This window comes from Quercus suber, unplaced genomic scaffold (assembly GCF_002906115.3).
Source record: "Quercus suber isolate HL8 unplaced genomic scaffold, Cork oak 2.0 scaffold_406, whole genome shotgun sequence".
Taxonomy (NCBI): domain Eukaryota; kingdom Viridiplantae; phylum Streptophyta; class Magnoliopsida; order Fagales; family Fagaceae; genus Quercus; species Quercus suber.
In genome coordinates this window covers 602340-618222 of record NW_027069857.1, presented here as the reverse complement: position 1 = coordinate 618222, position 15883 = coordinate 602340, and the positions used below count along the sequence as shown (strand labels likewise).

The window sequence follows — 15883 nt, the reverse complement described above, 5'->3', positions numbered from 1 at the left end:
CTTGATTTTGAGTTGGATTTTTTAATTGCTTTTCTGTTATTTTTGGTTTAATTTTTTGTTGATTTTGGTCTAATTCTCTGTGCGGTGGTTGGTGGTGGCGCTGGGTTTGGTGGTTGATGGTTATTCTGGCGCGCTGGGAAGTTGATAATATTATTTTAATGTATACACGAGCTACAGTACCCGTGTAAATATACACGGGTACTGTAGCTCGTGGAAATATATACACAGATTTACATATTTTTACACCCACTGATGTGGGTGTATTTTTGCTCAAAATGTGTAAATTTTGTACTGTACATCTATTTTAGAAGATTATAGTCGAGCTGGTGCGAATGCTCTAAACATCATTTCCCTAGCTAATGTCATTGAAGAAATGTAACTTATGGAGGAATGGCAACGGGTCGGGTTTCTTTATACCCGGACTCGACCCGCAAGTCCAACCCCAAAACCCAAACCCGCCCCATTTAACAAACGAGTTTTTTTAACATCCAAACCCGCCCCATCGGGCCCCACGGGCTCTGCCAGCCACTTCAAAACAACAACAACAACAACAACCACCACCACCACTAGGCTTAGATCGTTGGAAAGAAATTTCAGGCTTGGGTTGGCGGCAGCTTACCTGTCCGCTTCGACGAAGTGGTGGTGAGAGGAGGAAGAGAGGGAGAGGGCTTGAATTGGTGAAGAAGAAAGAAAAAAAGTAGAGAAAGAGAGAAGTGATCTGTGATCTGTGATACGGTGAAGAAGAAAGAAAAAAGAAAGAGGAGGAAGTGAGAGGGCTTGAATCGGCGAAAAAGAAAGAAAAAAAAATAGAGAGAGAGGGAGAATAGAGAGAGAGGGAGAAGATTCTGTGATATAGTGAAGAAAAGGTGAGAAGAAAGAAGAAAAAAAAAGAAAGAGAAAAAAGGAGGAGATAGAAAAGATTATTTTAATGAAAAGATCTACTCATAGAATAAAAAATTAGTTTATTTTATACCTTCTGAGCTACGGTAAATAGCTACTCTTGGCTATTCATGGTAACAAGAAGGCAAAAAAATTTATATTTGGCTCCACCATTGTCAGGCACTAATTGAAGTTCGTGGTGCTAAAAATAGCAATTTAACTTTTTAGTACTACCAATTTAACAATTTAGCTCCACAAAAAGCTATTTTATTTATTTTACTTCTTTACTTTACAAAACACCCAACATTAGTGGTCTTATTTTAGCTTTTAACACAATAAAATAATACAAACAACATAATAAAATAATATATCAACTACAATAAACAATAGCCACACCCACAACCACAACTATGGAAACCACCGCCAAAACCCACACCACACAATCAACATAACCCGACGATGGGGCTTTGGGTTTGGGTCGATGATGGGGCTTCAGGCTTGGGTAGAAAATGGCTGATTGAAGAGAGAGCTTGGGTGAGCTTAGGTGAGGAAGAAGGATGAATTGGAGCTAGGCTTGGGTTGGTGATGACTGATTGAAGAGAGAGCTTTGGTGAGGAAAATGGATGAATCGGAGTTGGGCTTTGATGGCTAAATCGGAGTTGAGCTTCGAAGATGGGTGAGGAAGATGGATGAATCGGAGCTGGCTTTGATGGATGAATGGGTGAGAGTGGAGAAAGAGATGTGAGATTGTGACGGAAACGGAGGAAAAAAAGAGAGGTGAGAGTGGAGAACGACTGGAATGGAGGAAAAAAAGAAAGAGAAAAAAAAATTATTTTAATGAAAAGGAGAATAAAAAATATTATTTGATTTTAATAAATTTTTTACCTATACCACCATCAATGTAGCACACTTTTTGTACATTGTGGTGCTAAAAATAGTAATTTAGCTTTTTAACACCACCAATACTAATGCTCTTAGAGAGTAGAGTTTCCATTTTCCATTCCAAGTCTCCCCTAAGGACAACGTGACTTTACCGATAAAACTCTTTAAATGAAAAGGAAATAAAGACAAGTTGACTCAACAAGTCACTATTTTTAATGTGACTTGTTAAACTACTCGTTCTTTTCATTATTATTTAACGTGAGACTTCTCTCACACGTGTATATCCAACATAAAAAATCTCCAAACTAAGTAAATTCAATCTCAAAATAAAGCACATATTTATTCACCTAATCTTAAAAATATCGAAAAGATCTAAACTTCACAAGATTTAAACATATACGAAAATCTTAGATAACTCCCCACAAAACAATCTTTTAAATTAAAACTTAAAATCCTAACATATAAGAAACTTCTTCAAGAACAACTAGGTGCTTAAAATCTCAATAGTTACGATCACGTTCTAGCACGCACTTGTCCCTATGAACGTGAGCAGCTTGTCTAGAAAAATATAGGGACAACGAGAATGACCTAAAATCTCTATGAGATTTAGATAAAATCACTTGGTTCAATTTCGATTTTCTAGTAATCACTTCCTCACTCAAGTTTTTTCTCTGCTTTTGCTCTTTACCCTATTTGTTCAATGGCTCCCAACTTGATTTATGAACAAGCCCCAAGTGAAACACAAATTTTAATAAACTGCTTCTCACTTTTGTCTACTCTAATATGGCCGTGAATATCGACAATGAATAACGGAGAGAAAAAAAAAAAAAAAAAAGTCTTAAATTGAAACGAATTCGTAAAGTTGGTGCTTTAATCTATAGAATTGGGATAAAAGGAGCAAAACAGTAAAGCTTTCTTTCCTTCTATGGGGGTTACTGTGACCGGTTCAAAAAATATTCTAGTGATGACTACTCTCACTTGCTCACAATGTACATTTTTCTTAGCCTTTTCTAGCCACTCTTGGCACGGCCTCTACGTTCACAATTTTAAGGACCTTGTTAAATTTTCTAAATTGCAGTGTGAATTTTACTTCTACACTGTAATTTGCTGTTTCTTTTTATGAAAATATTTGGCATGAAATGTAATTTACGTATTACTGGAATATATATTAACTATGTGCTCGTAGCTTGTAGAAAATGCTTTGAAATTTGCATTACAGATTTTGGCATTGAAACATGAACTATTAGGCCTTAGGCTTAGGGACATTAATGTTTGTGGAAACTTTTTTGTTGAAGACACGAAGATGAATAGTACCTGGTGGCAATCAAATGAATACTGTTGTTGCAGTAGATGAATCTGTTAGGTACCTCAAGTAAAGAAGCTAGCAGTGATATCAATTTAATTAATTTAGTTAGGCGTAGAGGACGTTATTAAAGAATTATTGTGAGAATAAAAAGTCACACATTTGCAATCCTGGGAAAATATAACTTATCAGCATCCTGGTGGTGTAGTAAGGACAACAATGGTACGAGGTATAAATATAGAAATATACAACAAAATCATTATTCAATAGTCCACCCCTTTTAGGTAATCGGTCAGTGCTATTGTTGTCTTGCCGATATGGATGGCTTTGTCTACTGCACCTACTGAAGATGGGTCACCAAAGACCTGCAATTAGAAATTAGAGCAGGAAGGAAGCTATTATAAGGGCCTTGATTAGTTATAAAATCAATAACAGCTTTGCAATCAATTATGATTCCTAAAGTTCGTTTATTTATTTATAAATAAATAAAAAACCCAACGTTTTGACTTTTACTCCAACTAAAACTCTATTATCAAAAAATTCTAAACTAAAATCCCAGATAACAACCCACGTTTTCTTTATGTATGTTTTCATTTTGGGTTTGGTTGTTATATTTAATTTGTCAATGTGTTGATTTTTTTTTTTAATTAGACTATCATTAGGAAAATTTTTGTATTGAGAAAATATTTTGTTTATTAATGTTTGTGCTGGCTAGAGCATAGGTTAAACATAACCCAAATAAGAATGATCAAACTCATTCCATATCTCATATGAAGAAATTAACACAAAGCACAAAGAGAATTTTCAAATAAAGTCCAAACTCTAAACAATTAGAACTTAAAACAATTTTTTCAATTAAAATTATTTACTTATATATTTTACAATTCATTATTACTACTTATTTAGTAATTTTTTTTTATAATTAAAAAAATAACTTATATATGAATTTTCATTAAACCATGTATCACACGAGAATAATACTAGTGTGAGAAAAGTAAGAAAAATTTGAGGTTTAAAAAACTACGCATAAAATGTAAAAATCAAAAACTAAACTTATAAACTCTAGCCAAACAGACACGTACAAACAGTGAAATGGAGGCAATGTAAACAATTACCTCCACCTTTTACAACCCAAAAAAGAAAGCTTAATTAGCGGACTAAATTAAGGACATGGGAACAAATGCCAATACACAAGACAAAAATAACATGAAAGTAATTGTTTTTTAGCCTTCTTCAGTGTTAGCAATGCTGGCCTTCAGTCCAGAGAGATGTCAGAAGCTTCAATTGTAGACCAAGCTCGAGTGAGTTGTCCTTTGTGTTTCTTAGCTATGGATGCCAAACATATATGATTGGAGACAAAATTCATGTAGAAAATTCATATAAACATCATTTCCCTAGCTAATGTCATTGAAGAAATGTAACTTATGGAGGAATGGCAACGGGTCGGGTTTCTTTATACCCGGACTCGACCCGCAGGTCCAACCCCAAAACCCAAACCCGCCCCATTTAACAAACGAGTTTTTTTTAACATCCAAACCCGCCCCGTCGGGCCCCACGGGCTCTGCCAGCCACTTCAAAACAACAACAACAACCACCACCACCACTAGGCTTAGGTCGTTGGAAAGAAATTTCAGGCTTGGGTTGGCGGCAGCTTAGCAGTCCGCTTCGACGAAGTGGTGGTGAGAGGAGGGAGAGAGGGAGAGGGCTTCAATTGGTGAAGAAGAAAGAAAAAAAGTAGAGAAAGAGAGAAGTGATCTGTGATCTGTGATACGGTGAAGAAGAAAGAAAAAAGAAAGAGGAGGAAGTGAGAGGGCTTGAATCGGCGAAAAAGAAAGAAAATAAAAAATAGAGAGAGAGGGAGAATAGAGAGAGAGGGAGAAGATTCTGTGATATAGTGAAGAAAAGGTGAGAAGAAAGAAGAATAAAAAAAGAGAGAGAAAAAAGGAGGAGATAGAAAAGATTATTTTAATGAAAAGATCTACTCATAGAATAAAAAATTAGTTTATTTTATACCTTCTGAGCTACGGTAAATAGCTACTCTTGGCCATTCACGTTAGCAAGAAGGCAAAAAAATTTATCTTTGGCTCCACCTATTGGGCACTAATTGAAGTTTATGGTACTCAAAATAGCAATTTAGCTTTTTAGCACCACCAATTTAGTAATTTGGTACCACAAAAAATTATTTTATTTATTTTATCTCCTCACTTTACAAAACACCCAACATCAATGGTCTTATTTTAGCTTTTAATACAATAAAATAATATAAACAACATAATAAAATAATATATCCACTGCAATAAATAATAGACGCACCCACAACCACAACTATGGAAACCACCGCCAAAACCCACACCACACAATCAACATAACCCGACGATGGGGCTTCGGGCTTGGGTCGACGATGGGGCTTCAAGCTTGGGTTGACGATGGCTGATTGAAGAGAGAGCTTGGGTGAGCTTGGGTAAGGAAGAAGGATGAATTGGAGCTAGGCTTGGGTTGGTGATGGGGCTTGGGTCAGCAATGACTGATTGAAGAGAGAGCTTTGGTGAGGAAAATGGATGAATCGGAGCTGGGCTTTGATGGCTAAATCGGAGCTGAGCTTTGAAGATGGGTGAGGAAGATGGATGAATCGGAGCTGGCTTTGATGGATGAATGGGTGAGAGTGGAGAAAGAGATGTGAGATTGTGACGGGAACGGAGGAAAAAAAGAGAGGTGAGAGTGGAGAACGACTGGAATGGAGGAAAAAAAGAAAGAGAAAAAAAATTATTTTAATGAAAGGGAGAATAAAAAATATTATTTGATTTTAATAAATTTTTTACCTATACAACTATCAATGTAGCACGCTTTTTGTACATTATGGTGCTAAAAATAGCAATTTAGCTTTTTAACACCACCAATACTAATGCTCTTAGAGAGTAGAGTTTCTATTTTCCATTCCGAGTCTCCCCTAAGGACAACGTGACTTTACTGATAAAACTCTTTAAATGAAAAGAAAATAGAGACAAGTTGACTCAACAAATCACTATTTTTAATGTGACTTGTTAAACCACTTGTTCTTTTCATTATTATTCAACGTGTGACTTCACTCACACGTGTATATCCAACATAAAAAATCTCCAAACTAAGTAAATTCAATCTCAAAATAAAGCACATATTTATTCACCTAATCTTAAAAATATCCAAATGATCTAAACTTCACTAGATTTAAACATATACGAAAATCTTAGATAACTCCCCACAAAACAATCTTTTAAATTAAAACTTAAAATCCTAACATATAAAAAACTTCTTCAAGAACAACTAGGTGCTTAAAATCTCAATAGTTACGATCACGTACTAGCACGCACTTGTCTCTGTGAACGTGAGCAGCTTGTCTAGAAAAATATAGGGACAACGAGAATGACCTAAAATCTCTATGAGATTTAGCTAAAATCACTTGGTTCAATTTCGATTTTCTAGTAATCACTTCCTCACTCAAGTTTTTTCTCTGCTTTTGCTCTTTACCCTATTTGTTCAATGGCTCCCAAATTGATTTATGAACAAGCCCCAAGTGAAACACAAATTTTAATAAATTGCTTCTCACTTTTGTCTACTCTAATATGGCCGTGAATATCGACAATGAATAACGGAGAGAAAAAAAAAAAAAAGTCTTAAATTGAAACGAATTCGTAAAGTTGGTGCTTTAATCTATAGAATTGGGATAAAAGGAGCAAAACAGTAAAGCTTTCTTTCCTTCAATGGGGGTTACTCTGACCGGTTCAAAAAATATTCTAGTGATGACTACTCTCACTTGCTCACAATATACATTTTTCTTAGCCTTTTCTAGGACAAAATTGCAAAATGTCCCTTTTGGGCAAATTAAGCAGCGTTTTGCCCTCTTTCTCAAACTAATTAGGGAAATGCCCCTCTTTTGAAAATCGAGTTTCTCAAAATTGATTTAGACCCTATAGCGGAGTTTTTAAGGAGCCTATAGTGACATTTTCAGGACCTATTGTGACGTTTTGTAACTAGATTTATTGAAAGTCGAGTTACAAAACGTCACTATAGATTCTGAAAAATGTCACCGAGTTTCAAAAGAGGTGCATTTTCCTAATTAGTTTGAGAAAAATGGCAAAATGCTACTTAGTTTGCCCAAAATAGGCATTTTGCAATTTTGTCCGCCTTTTCTAGCCACTCTTGGCGTGGCCTCTGCGTTCACAATTTTAAGGACCTTGTTAAATTTTCTAAATTGCAGTGTGAATTTTACTTCTACACTGTAATTTGCTGTTTCTTTTTATGAAAATATTTGGCATGAAATGTAATTTACGTATTACTGGAATATATATTAACTATGTGCTCGTAGCTTGTAGAAAATGCTTTGAAATTTGCATTACAGATTTTGGCATTGAAGCATGGAACTATTAGGCCTTAGGCTTAGGGACATTAATGTTTGTGGAAACTTTTTTGTGAAGGCACGAAGATGAATAGTACCTGGTGGCAATCAAATGAATACTGTTGTTGCAGTAGATGAATCTGTTAGGTACCTCAAGTAAAGAAGCTAGCAGTGATATCAATTTAATTAATTTAGTTAGGCGTAGAGGACGTTATTAAAGAATTATTGTGAGAATAAAAAGTCACACATTTGCAATCCTGGGAGAATACAACTTATCAGCATCCTGGTGGTGTAGTAAGGACAACAATGGGATGAGGTATAAATATAGAAATATACAACAAAATCATTATTCAATGGTCCACCCCTTTTAGGTAATTGGTCAGTGATAGTGTTGTCTTCCCCGGTATGGATGGCTTTGTCTACTGCACCTACTGAAGATGGTTCACCGAAGACCTGCAATTAGAAATCAGAGCAGGAAGGAAGCTATTATAAGAGCCTTGATTAGTTATAAAATCAATAACAGCTTTGCAATCAATTATGATTTCTAAAGTTCGTTTATTTTTTTTTTTTTTCTGATAAGATGATTTCTAAACTTAAGATGTGAGGGCTAATATAGCAATGCCTAAAGTTTGGGTTGGACACATGAAGCGGCACCAACAATTTTTTTATAAGCTTTATTATGCTTTCATGTTGCGACTTGAAGTTTTTTTTTAAAACCTAATAGTAGTACTAATGGTTGGTACAGCTTCCTTTGTGTCTACAACAATGTAATCATGTAATTAGTATTGATGGCATAATCTATTTTGCTATAATATATTTAGATAGCATCCAAAAGAAAATAGATTACTCACCTTATCTAAACTTTTTCTAATTTTTGTCTACCAAATATATTTCTTGATTCATCAACTCCCACATTGAAATTTCATAAAACGGCTTGAGTAGTGGCGGCTTCCGAACAAGGATTTCTTGTGACACATGTTTCATTGTAGGGCGAGATTTAGGATTGGAACGTAGGCAGGCCAATGCTAGTGTCACAACTAAAACCACATTTTGAGCAATTGTTTGGTTAATATGAGGTGAAAGGCGAGGATCTAAGACATCTTTCAACATGATATGTCGAGCAGATGACGATGCTAATGAGGATATAAGCTCTCCCGGATGCCTTCCCATTATTGTTTCAAGCACCACTACACCAAAACTATAGACATCACATTTTTCGTTCACAACCATGGTGTAGGCAAGTTCTAAAACATAACACAAAAAAGTGTGAGCACAACTAAAAGACTCATAGAAAGAAACCTGTTAGAAATATCCTCCTATACTAGGACAATTATGCAATCACTTTGGCACATATCATCAATTTAATCTTTCTAATATATATGTGAACATATGATCAATCATTAATCTCATGCTTTCTAAAAAGTGTGTTTGTGTATGTAGTAGCTAAATATTTACCTGGGGCAATATATCCGTAGGTGCCAGCAAGTGTGGTTAAATTGGAGGAATCAGGATTTAGGGGTCTAGCAATGCCAAAATCTGCAACAAAAGCCTCAAATTCTGAGTTCAATAAAATGTTGCTTGTGGTCAAGTCTCGATGGACAATTGTTGGAATGCAATCATGATGCAAGTATGATAAAGCATTTGCTATTCCTTTAATGATATTCACCCGCTTCTTCCAATTCAATTCCTTAGCTTCAACATCATTGCTTATGGCATAAAATAAGCTTCCTCTTTCAATGTATTCATAAACCAAAAACATGCATCGGTTGTGTAGACAAAACCCATAAAGCTTCACAATGTTTCGATGACGAACTTCAGACAAGACTTTGGCTTCATTCCTAAAACTCTTGTCAAAAGCTGGCTCCTGAGATTCTAAACAGTGAAGTTTTTTAAGGGCAATCACTTTTCCACTTGGTAGTGTTGCTTTGTAAACACTACCATAACCACCCGTTCCAATGCAATATCTGATATCAAAGTCCTCTGTTGCTGTAATGATGTCTTCAAATGCAATATTTCCATCATAATTCCATATTGAGAATAAATTTCCATTCCTCGTTGCTTTACACTCATTTTGATTATTCCCAATTACCTTTCGGCGAGAGAGGAACACAAATCCAACTCCAAGTAATAAGAAGCCGAGGATAACAAGGGCAAGAATAATGATCTTAATCAAATTTGAGAATTTCTTAATCCTTGTGGAGCAATGAGGTATTCCTAAGATGTGGTCATTGGTTAAATTCTTGTTGCCCATGACTGACTTGAGTGTATTATATCTCCAAAAACCATCTGGGATTGGACCTTCCAAGTAGTTGTAAGACAAATTGATTTGGCATTGGAAAACAAGTGTGCCAGGAATCTGACCAGTAAGAGTATTAAAGCTGAGATCCAGGTGTCGTAAGCTTTCGATGTACCCAAGTTCGAAAGGTATATTTCCGCTAAACAAGTTATGACTAAGGTCAACAATAGTCAGCTTATATGGGTATGAAACTTCAGGAGGAATGGTTCCACTAAGGCGGTTGTAGCTCAAAAACAATTGACCCAAAAGAAAGCAATTTCCAAGTTTAATTGGAATGGATCCGCTCAGATTGTTGTGGGAGAGGTCTAGAACAGAAAGACTGTAGAGATTTTCTATATTAGGCAGTATCTCACCAGACAGTTTGTTCAAGGAAAGATTAAGATATTGCAATTGGGTTAATTGAGTTAACTCATGTGGAAGGATTCCAGATATGTAGTTATTTGATAGATCCAACTTTTGCATAGATTGCAAATCTCTCATTGTTGAATTTATGGAACCATTTATTTGATTTGAATGAATGTCCAGATAGCATAATGCGGCTAAAGGACCAAAGACTGGAGGAATTGTACCAGAGAGATTATTAACACCAAGATCCAAAAAAACCAAATTTGTCAAATTCCTTATTTCCATGGGAATTGAACCATTTATTTGATTTGAATGAATATCCAAATAGCTTAAATTGGTTAAATGACCCACGTATGGAGGAATTTTATCAACAAGATTGTTGACACTAAGATTTAAAAAATCCAATTTGGTCAAGTTCCCTAGAGTTGCAGGTATTTTACCAACAAGAAAGTTGACACCAAGATTTAAAAAATCCAATTTGGTCAAGTTCCCTAGAGTTGCAGGTATTTTACCAACAAGAAAGTTGACACCAAGATTTAAAAAATCCAATTTGGTCAATTTCCCCAGAGTTGAAGGTATTTTACCATTAAGGCAATTATTATGGAGATTCAAGTGCCTCAACTTTCTCATGTTTCCTATTTCTAGTGGAATGGAGCCATTGATTTGGTTGGAATCAAGAGAGAGAACGGTCAATTTTGTCAAACAACTCAATGTATGAGGAAGTGGACCAATGAGCAAGTTATGAGAAAGGTTTAGAGAAACCACATTTTCCAGGTTTCCAATTTTTGAAGAAATAGGACCAAAAAGATTGTTATTATCAAAATGCAGAGCCATCAAATTCTTCAGATTATATATTTCAGAAGGGATAGTACCGTTGATTTGATTTGAATGTAAATCAAAATGAGTGAGACAAGTCAAAAGACCAAGAGTTGAAGGTATTTTACCAGTAAGGCAATTATTATGGAGATCCAAGTGCCTCAACTTTCTCATGTTTCCTATTTCTAGGGGAATGGGGCCACTGATTTGGTTGGAACCAAGAGAGAGAAGGGTCAAGTTTGTCAAACAACCCAAAGTATGAGGAAGTGGACCAATGAGCAAGTTATGAGAAAGGTTTAGAGAAACCACATTTTTCAAGTTTCCTATTTTTGAAGAAATAGGACCAAAAAGACTGTTATTATCAAAATGCAGAGCCTTCAAATTCTTCAGATTATATATTTCAGAGGGGATAGTACCGTTGATTTGATTTGAATGTAAATCAAGATGAGTGAGACAAGTCAAAAGATCAAGAGTTGAAGGGATCGTACCACTGAAACAATTTCCACCCAGGTATAATTCAACAAGACTTCTCAGGTTTCCCAATTCTAAGGGAATTGGACCGCTCATCTGATTGAAAGAAATATCAAGCTTCTCTAATTGAGTGAGTTTTGCGAGTGAGAGAGGTAGTTCACCTGAAAGAAAATTCCGAGATAAGTTAAGGTGAGTGAGATTAGAAACACCACCAATCTCTGGTGGGATGGCCCCCCTTAGCCCCACTTCTACTAGCTTGAATCGGACCAAATTTGGGAATGAAGAGAAGTTGAAATAGCTGAAGTTGAAAGAGCTTAAGTAGGCTTGCCCATGCAGATGCAATGCTGTTTTGTTTAAGTTGATCTGTATCACGCTTCCACCATCATTGCAAACGATACCGTCCCACGTGCAAGGACTTAAGATTGTTTCTCTATGATACCCCCACCAATGAGTCTGGTTCAGAGCCTTTGATTCCTGGGCTAGTGACGATGATTGAGGTTTTGCATCAGTAGTACTCGCATGGTTTATGATTATGATAGTAGTAATCCAAACTAATATAACAAGGGAAATGGAAACAGAGGATGGCATGTTTAGTGGATGATTGATGATTGTTTATGTTCAATACAGTTTTACTAAGCAAAACAAGTATAGATTCTGATCAGAGAAAGGAAGACAATCTCGTACCGTACCGGCTGGTATTTACCGTGCCAGAACCTTCGCCTGAACAGAAACGCTAGCATTTCGTAGCGGTTTAAATACCGGACGTACCGGAGCTGTTTTGGCCATGCCGCGATATATACCGGATTCCGGCCGGTTAATGGTACAAAATTACACAAAATGCTTCTTTCCCTCCCCCTCACGCAGCCATACTTTCTGCCTCCCTTCGTTTCTAACTCCTCTTTACACTAACGATGAAGTAATGCCATTTGGTGGAGAGCGGCGGTACCGGTAAATATGCAGCAAGCTTTGAGTCCTTGAGAAGGGGCTGAAGGTCTGAAGCTTTAAGAGAAAGAGAGAGTCTGAGGTGAAAGATAGAGAGAGCTGTGATGGAGGTGAAAGAGTGTTGGAAAAAAGAGAAATGTTTGAGAGGGAAGTGATAAGTTTAATCGTGTGAAGATGAGGGCTTGTTGGAAATTGTAGTGACATGTAGGTTGTATTTGTAAGTCTTAGGCGTGTAATGTGGATCAGAAAAAGAAAAAGAAATTAATAGGGGTGGGAGGCGACTGACAAGAGGCATGTGTTTGCTCACCCACCATTTTAATTTTTCTAGTTATTCACCTTTTTCTACCAAACTCCTCTCACGTAATATCCCATTTCTCGCCTGCTATCCCTTCTTTTTTATTATCTTTTTTTGTTCTTATACTTTTATATCTGTTTATTTATTATTTTTTTTATAATAAACTTACAAGCTTAACAAGTTTAGTTGCTTAACTAATTAACTTTTACCAAATAATTAAAGTTATAAATATGAAAATAATATTTATTTATTTATAAAATATATATAAATAATGTTTTTTTTTTAAATAGCGGTAAATTCGAAACGGTATCGATATTGATCAGTACAGAAATATATTATTTTGCTGGTTAAACCGATACAGCCTCTTATATGTGATCGACTCTCTTGTTCTAATGGCAAAACTTATTGTTAATAGACTTTATATGCAAATATTAGCCTCATCACACGCACTCTGCACGATGTGATGAGGCTCTTTTTTTTATTTTAAGTTTAATATAATTTTTCAATTTGGAATTATCTAGTGATAGTGAGGTTACACAGAAAATGATTTTTATAAAACTAAAATTTAAGATCTAAAATGGAGTAAACTACTGAATTTAATGTATGCTAGTTTTATCAAACGTAGGTGAGATATGTTTAGATAGAAAATGTGCTAATTTTTAGAAAGAAAAAAAAATTTCAATTAGTTTTATTTTTATTTTGTTAAATTACAATTTTAATCTTATTTTTTATTTTTTAAGAATAAAAATTATCTAATTACATTAAAAATATTTAAAATATTTATAACTAATTTTTTAAATTCTCGTAATATATAAAAACAAACGTAGACATGATAAAGCCGTATGCGATGGACGAGAGCTTGGAAAAAGTCATTAGTTTCAAAAGTGTGAAAGTGAGAGGAATCTATCTCCTCATTGTGTGGAATCTTTGAATTGATGACCTCTAATTAAGCTTGGAAAAAACTTGTACTTTAGTAAAGAGCAACGCAATTCTTCTCGACGTGTGGATTCTTTGTAATTGCAAAGAATGAGACAGGCATGTAAAAAGTCTTTGCTTGTAGCAAAGACTAAGGAGCGATTCTTCTTGCCGTGTGGATTTTTTGTCAATCCAAAGAGAATACGAGCCAAATAAAGAAGCTTGGAAAAAGCTTTTGCTTTTGGCAGAGAGCAATTTTTCTCTCCGTGTGGGGTCTTTGTATTTGCATAGAAAATTGCTTGGGAAAAGCTTTTAGTTTCCAAAGTGAGAGCATTTCTTCTTGCGGTCTGGCTGCTTTGTATTTGCAAAGAAAATGCGATACAATTTATTTTATGTCTAAAAATTAATTTTAGTAAAGAATTACATTTCAAATCTCCCTCTCTACTTGTAATAATTGAATAACGAAAAATATACACAAAAGAAAATCAGAATTCTTTCTTTTACGATTATTATATAATAATCTAGATTTAATTTGTCAAAAAATCCTCATTAAATTGTTAAAATTACAAGAAAAAATTTAGGTTAAAATACACTATTTGTTCCAAAAGTTTCAAGTGAATAGCTCTATTGATCCATAAAGTTTCAAAATATTGGAGATTGCTCTTTCGATTACCTCTCCAATTGGCTCTTTGGTGTTTCATGTTCTTAACCTTAGAGAATCATTCTGCTTGTGTATTTTTTTAATATAATAGAGTTGCCACATGGACAAAAAAATATCACATCATTGTTTTGTTAGAGACATAAGCTAGAGAATTAACGAAAGTTAGTGGAGGGGTGGATTTAGACATTAGGGACAAAAATGTTCACTTGAAACTTTAAAGACCATAAACACTCACTAAAACTTTAGAAACTAATAGTGAATTTTATCCCCCCCCCCCCCCCACCCCACACGTATAGTTTTTTTTTTTTTTTTGGAGAGAGTTTCAACCTATGACGTCCGCTTCTGATGATAGCTCTTTATCATGAGACCAAGACACCAATCAGTTTTTAGTATAGGCAGGGATTGAACCCTAAATCTCTTATACAACCATTAGAGACTTTACTAGTTGAGTTAACTAGAACCCACCACACGTATAGTTAAACGGCCTAGTATAACTTTACAAGAATTAAATATTTTTAGACCGTAGATTTCTAAGAGATCTAATAACTAAAAAATGTTAACTACCTATGTCATCATTAAAAATTTATTGTGACCTCCTAAAACATTGAGAGAGAGAGAGAGAGAGAGAGAGAGAGAGAGAGAGAGAGAGAGAGAGAGAGTATTATGCCAAATCTCACTACGATTTTAATTAGTCAAATTGACCTTAAATGAGAGATGATGAAGTATTACATCATTGTAATCCAAATTATACATGCATACACACATATAATGGTAATCTCAAAACAATACATTAATTTGGGAATGGGCAGACATTTCACTAATTTAATTAGTATAAATTTTTTACCCAAAAACATTATTTCAACTAAAAATTGAAAATGATCCTCAAAAAAAAAAAAAAAAAAAAAACTGAAAATTGAAAACTAACACAACTAGAGAGACAAACTGACAGTCTCTCACTCACAAAGTTTTTTTTTTTTTTAATCGAAATATTGAGGATTAAAAGTGTGGTCACTATCTCCACACCACTTAAACTCCCTACATTATATTATGAATTATGATCACTAAAACACTAATGTGGCTTGCCACTACTCAAACCAACGACTCATGGATGTACTCACAAGTAGGACTTTGCTAATATTGGTGGGGATTAAGCACAAGAGATCCGGTGCAATAACACACCCACGTGAGATTTAAAAGTTAATAGGGTAAAATAAATAAATAAATAAAACAAACAATACAAATAACTCTTATATAGGGGTGTGATAATAGCACCAGATCCAAATCCAAGAGATCCATCCCACAGATCTCAGCCTTATCGGGCACTTCAGTTTCTTTCTTCAACCAATTGTTCTGCAATTTGATTTAGAAAGTGACTTTTTCCCGAGTTTTCGTGATTTATTTGTTAATTTGCTGTGGTTTTGGAGTTAGTATTTGAATTGTAAGCAAGGGTAGGTGAGAATTCTTTTTAAAAAATTGCGACAGAGAGAAAATTGTTAGGTAGTCATGTTAGAGATACCTCTATGAATTTAGTCAATTTTAGTTTAATTCTTCAAAATAACGATGTATATTATTTCAAAAACAATAATAACGATGCATATTATTTCAAAAACAATAATAACGATGCATATATTTGGATTTTGAAGCTGCTTTCATTAATGATAGGCTTTATAGAATTGGCATCGGAGAAAAGTGGTAAAGCTGTGTTT

General features: G+C 34.9%; 1 protein-coding gene across 4 annotated transcripts; it reads right to left on the bottom strand.

Annotated features, from left to right (window-relative positions):
• Positions 1–3223: 3223 nt before the first annotated feature.
• On the bottom strand, positions 3224–11368 carry LOC111988112 (MDIS1-interacting receptor like kinase 2). Of its 4 annotated transcripts, none has more exons than XM_065761334.1 (3): positions 8892–11368; positions 8288–8680; positions 3224–3429 (listed from the first exon to the last, which is right to left on the bottom strand). In XM_065761334.1, the coding sequence occupies exons 1-2, from the start codon at positions 11065–11067 to the stop codon at positions 8304–8306; spliced, it is 2553 nt and encodes an 850-aa protein (XP_065617406.1). In that variant the 5' UTR covers positions 11068–11368; the 3' UTR covers positions 3224–3429; positions 8288–8303. The 4 variants fall into 4 exon arrangements, with proteins under 4 accessions (XP_065617406.1, XP_065617405.1, XP_065617407.1 ...); XM_065761333.1 differs by lacking the exon at positions 3224–3429 and adding an exon at positions 7644–7889; XM_065761335.1 differs by lacking the exon at positions 3224–3429 and adding an exon at positions 7644–7889 and having other exon boundaries at positions 8288–8623.
• Positions 11369–15883: the final 4515 nt, after the last annotated feature.